General features: G+C 46.4%; 1 protein-coding gene across 1 annotated transcript; it reads right to left on the bottom strand.

Moving 5' to 3' along the window:
- Positions 1 to 500: 500 nt before the first annotated feature.
- LOC136500581 (uncharacterized) lies at positions 501 to 3,753 on the bottom strand. The gene is made up of 2 exons (XM_066495962.1): positions 3,516 to 3,753; positions 501 to 3,292 (listed from the first exon to the last, which is right to left on the bottom strand). The coding sequence occupies exon 2, from the start codon at positions 3,165 to 3,167 to the stop codon at positions 969 to 971; it is 2,199 nt and encodes a 732-aa protein (XP_066352059.1). The 5' UTR covers positions 3,168 to 3,292; positions 3,516 to 3,753; the 3' UTR covers positions 501 to 968.
- Between the last annotated feature and the right edge of the window lie 2,016 nt (positions 3,754 to 5,769).

Genomic DNA, 5,769 nt, shown 5'->3' with positions numbered 1-5,769 from the left:
GCTACTTTTTTTTTGTGCAACGAGCATATATTTATCTTCCAAAATACTTGTAACCACAATTCGGGATAAGATCATAAGACCGACCATTAGTGTTTCCACTTTCCAGCGATGCGCATGTCTGATGATTGTCCCTGCTTCCTGTACTCTCCCTGAATTCATCTGCCTCAGCAACTCCTGTACCGCGCCTGTGCAGCGAGTGCATATCTACTTGGATATTTGCAGGGGCAGCAACTCAACCAAATACACACAGGTATGAGTACAACACCACATGATACCAGGAGTACATTCTTGGATACAGCATGCGTCAGCACAAAGATTTCATCCTCGAATCAACCAATCGATCCAAGTAATTCAGGTACACAACCAAACAGTACACTGTCAGACAGAAGCATCCACTAGATAAAAAAGAGGCACTAAATTTTCCGATGTGGTTACCAGAGTTCAGAGTCTACAATTATCAGAGGTTCAACATCATGGCGATGGAAGGATGAATTACTATAAGACCGAAGGAAATACAACATCATCATAAGGAAAACAGGTACACAAATGCGGGGTACATTGGCAAGCCAAAGCCTAGCAGCTCTTTCCCTCGACTCAGACTTGCCTCCTACATTACAGAATGGCAACACAAACAAGTAAACACCTTCATCCTCTCCTCGCCTAACTCCCGTCGACTAACCTCCTCGCCAATGCCGTTTTGCGGCCTCCTCCCAATGGCCATTTAATCTACGTGGCGTTTTGTGTAGCGATAAAATCAAATGTTAGATGCCTAATAAGAATTAAAAAGGTCAGAAGTCCGTCACACAGGCTGCTTGCCCTGGCAGTATTGTCCAAGTCATCAGCCAAAAATAAGATGACGTAGTAGAGCTTTAGATACCATCATGTGCTGGCACGTTGTCGTCAACCAAATGGGACCTGATCATTCAGACATCCAGCTACCTATCTTCAGTGTTCAGAGTTGCCCCCTCCTATTTAGCAGTCTGCGCCACCGTGTCTTCCTTGAGCTCCGTGATAACCTTAAGAAGGTCCACTGGAGTTGCAGCAGGGTCCAGCTCATGACAACCTTTTGGGGCATTGCTGCCTTCTTCACCGGTCAGAAGACGAGAAGGAACTCGATGCGAGAACCGGAACAGCTCTTCCTTCGGTATCCTCCTGACCTCCTTGGGATCCATGTGTCTGTGGAAGACAGCTTTGAATCCGGCAACCTTCAGCAATGGGATGACAGTCAGCCCTTGCTCCTCAGTGAAATCATCAGTAACTTCTACTATCTCATACTTGTATATCACATCATCAGGCGTAAGCTCATTCCAATCAGGCGACCAGTTACGGTACAAGGCCCATGTATCCCCTTTCTGGGGAACAATCCTGATGATGCCACGGGGACCTTTAGTCCAGCTCACTTTGTGTGAAAATATGTTGACCGTTTCGCTGACCTGATATCTCCCGACCCTGAAATCACCACATGTCTTTTGGAAACCAGACGCAACCCAGATTATAGGTGCCAGTTCAATATTTGACTTTGAGTTGAGAAAACTCATGCGGATCCGGAAAGGCCTCATTGAAAGAACTTTCTGAACCATTACATATAGGCGAGGCATGCCATCCTCGCTGTCATATGTAGCCCATACTTGATCACTATCAAAAGCCTTCTCTGTTCGATCTTTATCAAAATCATGGAAGTCAGGGTCTGGGACATCAATTGAGACAGGTACACGGCGCTGCTCTGGATTCTTGTCATCAGTAGCAGGCACTTGGGTTTCCATGCTTCTTGAGTTGCATAGCTTGACTCCCTTGCCAGGTTTGTCAGAGAACACACCATTGACCTTTATGTTGTTGTCACAAGGATATAGCTCTCCTTCAGATCCTCTTCTCTCTGCAAATTGTGAAGATGATGTGAAGTTTAACTCCTGCAATTTTTCAAGGACAGTTGCCATGGCTTTCTCAAGAAGTAGACTTCGTGTATCAATCTGGGTAATCTCACCCAGAATATTTGCTCTTCTCCCACTCACTGCAGATCTCAACCTTTCCACTGAAGTACCATTGACCCGTCCCACATCAGTGAAAACAGCAGTTGGTTCTGTGCTTGCAGCAACTGTTTCTTTGTTATCACCACCATAATCCACAGTAGTGTAAGCATCATAGTTATGCCTTCTCCGCTTTGAGAAGCGACCGCGCCTTGAAGCAGTTTTCTCATGGACATATGTGTTGCCGCTTTCAGAATAGTTGTAGTTGTAGCTCTCATCATGCTTCCTTCTCTGTTTCTCCAAGGCCTGTGTACTATAAGCATTAGTACCAGCTGCAGGCGTGGTCTTGGAGTACTGATTCCACTGGAAGCTTTGATTGTTGTAGGAATCATAAGTATTATCTTGCTGGTACCCCCCATGCCCTGTCCCAGGGATGCTAGAAGTCCTGCTTGCTGAGCCATATGAGTGCTTGGTCGAATTGTGGTTCTGCTGTGGCTGCTGCTTGGTTGACCAGGAGAATGATGAACTGGTTCCGTTGCAAGGGAACCCAGTCTCCACTGCCAGGAATGCATGATGGCAATTTGGGCACAGCAGGTTATGATTAAGATAAATCCTCAAGTACTCATACTGCATCCGGCAGCGGTTGCAAGATGTCCAAAATGTATCAACCCCAACAGGACGAGTAGTAGCCTCAGCTGCGGCGGCAGCGGCAGCAGCTGCGGCAGCGGCATTCTTTCGAGCCCTCTTGTTTGCCTTCTTATCATAAGTATAGATGCCATTAGTTACATTGACAACAGAATGATTTCTTCTCTTCTCATCATAAACCACCTTCCTGCTAGTATCTGACAACACACTCCACGCCTCAGAGATCAGTTTGAAGGCCTCCTCAGCACCAACTGATTTATTCTTGTCCGGGTGCAGCAGCAGAGCTAGCTTCCTATATTGCTTCTTCACCTCCTCTTCATCTGCAAAGGCACCTAGAGACAATATCCGATACCAGTCACTCTCTCCATCGATCTTGGACTCAGATGCAAGATGAACTTCAAGCGTTGAGACCATCTGCAATATGCCTTCAAGCGTCGGGCAGAGATTCTGGGCCTTGAGTGCGTACTTCCGAGCACCCCTGATGTCACGGGCATGGAACTTGGTCTCAGCAACATTTTTGGCTTTCAGGGCCTCATCCATATTGTACTCCTCACCCATCTGCGCCTCTCGAGTCTGGACTCGATTGGCCAACAAACTAACTTGAGCGGGAGCAGCAAAGCCCAAGATCAAGAACTGGACAAGATTAAGTGTGCATCCAGACTAAAAATCTCCATTGCCTTGGCCTACAGGTAAGTACATACAGGTTAGAAATCTCAACGACAGCATCAAAATGAAAGAACACTATGACGTAACAGGGCGGATCTACTAGAGGGACATGGGTGTACACATGTGCACCCCAATAATTCTCAAGAAAAAAAGTGAGAAGTTACTAAGCATCTAATAGCCATGTAGCTTGAGGTAGTTTGGGAACTCGGTTCCGCACAGCAAACAAGGGGGTGGGAATACCTGCTGGGCGCTCTTCGCCGGCGAAGAGATCGGCGAAGGCCTCGGCACCTGGTGTAGAGCGGCGCGGGGGTGGGAGCCCAACTAGAACCCGATTTGGGAAGGGGGAGGCTCGATCTGGGCTGAGACGCTGTCGGCGGTGCGAGTCAGCCGGCGGCGGCGGCGATCGGAGGAGGGGGATGCGAGGAGGAGAACGGGAACGAGGCAACAGTGGTGAAGGGTTGGCCAAACATACGTTGGAATTTTATTTATTTTACTGTACTATACTGTCTCTTCTCTTGTCTATTCCGTACTATCTCTTCTCTCTCAGAGTATTGGTGCACGTACACGAGAGCTGATACCGAAGGGCTTTATGAGATCCAATTTGGAGCTGCGAAATTACGGGCACTTTTGGATCTTGGGCCAGGTCTCAGCTCGCCTTGCCCAGCTAGAACGTACAAGCAAAAAGTCCACGTTATCCCTTCAACTTTTACAAGAGTTCATTTTTCCTCCATAAATCCTAAAACATGATAAAACACCTTCCTTAACTTTTAAAACTATTCATCTTACCTCCTGACCGGATATAAACGGTTTTGAAGACGGTTTTGTTTTTTTCTTTTATATTTATTTTGGCTGAAACTTTAAAAAATCATAGTAAATTACAGAAAAATCATAAAATAAAAAATTTAATTTTATTGGACTCCACATGAGTAGATCTACACACTGGATATATAATATGGTATGCTTTATTACAAACTTTTTGTTGTAGCTTTAAATCTATGTTTTTATATAATTAAATGAAATAATTCATAGCTGCAGGTTCTATGGTCGAATTATGGTAGAATTTTTATGGTGAGCTCATTATTGTATGCTTAAACTATAGTAAAAATTTTATACTCATTGAATCATGTATAACTTAGTTATAGATTTTATTTAGGTTTATGCTTGTTAAAAATAAAAAATCTAAAACTAAGCTATACATGATCCAATGAGCATGTAATTTTTACTATAGTTCAATCATACAATAATTAGCCCACCATGAAAAAATTCATCATAATTGGACCATAAAACCTGCAGCTATGAATTATTCCAATTAGTTATAGAAAAACATAGATCTAAAGTCACAGCAAAAACTTTGTAATAAAACATACCATATTATATATTCATTGTGTAGATCTACTCATGTGGAGTCCAACAAAATTGGATTTTCTATTTTATGATTTTTCTGTGATTTACTATGATTTTTTAAAGATTCAGCCGAAATACATAAAAAAGAAAAAGACAAAACCGCCTTTAAAACTGCTTATAACAGGACCATGGAAGTAAGATGAACGGTTTTAAAAGTTGAAGATGTGTTTTGCTCGATTTTGGAGTTCAGAGAGAAAAAGCGTACTTTCGCGAAAGTTGAGGGAGGCATTGCAGACTTTTTCCAATATAGAAAGGCAAACATGTTTGGTTTTTTCACCTAGTGTTCCTCAGAGGTCTGGGCGAGTAAGTTTGCTTGCTTCTGAGGGAGAGGGATTTTGTCTCGCCCGGCTTGGCGAGCTTCTCGGCGCCTGTGTGGCTAGGCAAGGTCGCTACTACATAAATTCTTTTGCGCAGCGTTTACCAAATACCCTCAGCCGGTTATTCGAGGCAGGGCAGCTGGGCCAGCAACCACCTCGATAAATCATTAACCGAGACGGGCATTCTAGTGTAACCGCCTCGGTAAATCATTAACCGAGGCGGGCATTCTAACCCAACCACCTCGGTAAATCAGGCACATCCCGCTAGCCCACACATAAGCCCACTACTTGTCTCCATATATAACCACGACTTAGGGGTTCTCACTTTAGCCTTTCTCTCCGTCCATCCTAGCCCCCACGCCTTAGCCCGATGTCGCGCCCCTCCCCATCCCGCTGGCACCGCCCCCTCCCTCCACTCTCTCCCTCTCTCTCCCTCCACTCTCTCTCCCCACAGCAGCGCCGCCCGCCCCTATCTCCCCACGGTGACGGCTGAAGAGGGCCGACGCGCCTAGCTCCTCCACCACACAGAGGACCCCGCCCCTCATCCCTCTCCTCCGGCGCGGTGGCGGCGGTGGCACACTAGGCGCGGGGCGACGCCCGGCCCCCTCCTCCCTTTCCACCGGATCTAGGCGCCGCGCGGCCCCAGGCCCCCTTCTCCAGCTCCACCGACGGCCTGACCTCGCGGCGGCGCACTAGAGCAGCGGTGCGCGACGAGTCACCAGTCTAGAGCAGTGACACGCTTGTCCCTCTGACTCCGACGAGCTCCCTTTGCA

Source organism: Miscanthus floridulus, chromosome 13, assembly GCF_019320115.1.
Source record: "Miscanthus floridulus cultivar M001 chromosome 13, ASM1932011v1, whole genome shotgun sequence".
NCBI classification, from domain to species: Eukaryota; Viridiplantae; Streptophyta; class Magnoliopsida; order Poales; family Poaceae; genus Miscanthus; species Miscanthus floridulus.
The sequence above is the reverse complement of the archived record's forward strand: the minus strand, read 5'-3'. Positions and strand labels throughout refer to the sequence as shown.

What these genes read in the sequence shown, in the direction of transcription:
- LOC136500581 (XM_066495962.1), bottom strand. Translation starts at nt 3,167, where the DNA reads ATGGGTGAGGAGTACAATATGGATGAGGCCCTGAAAGCCAAAAATGTT.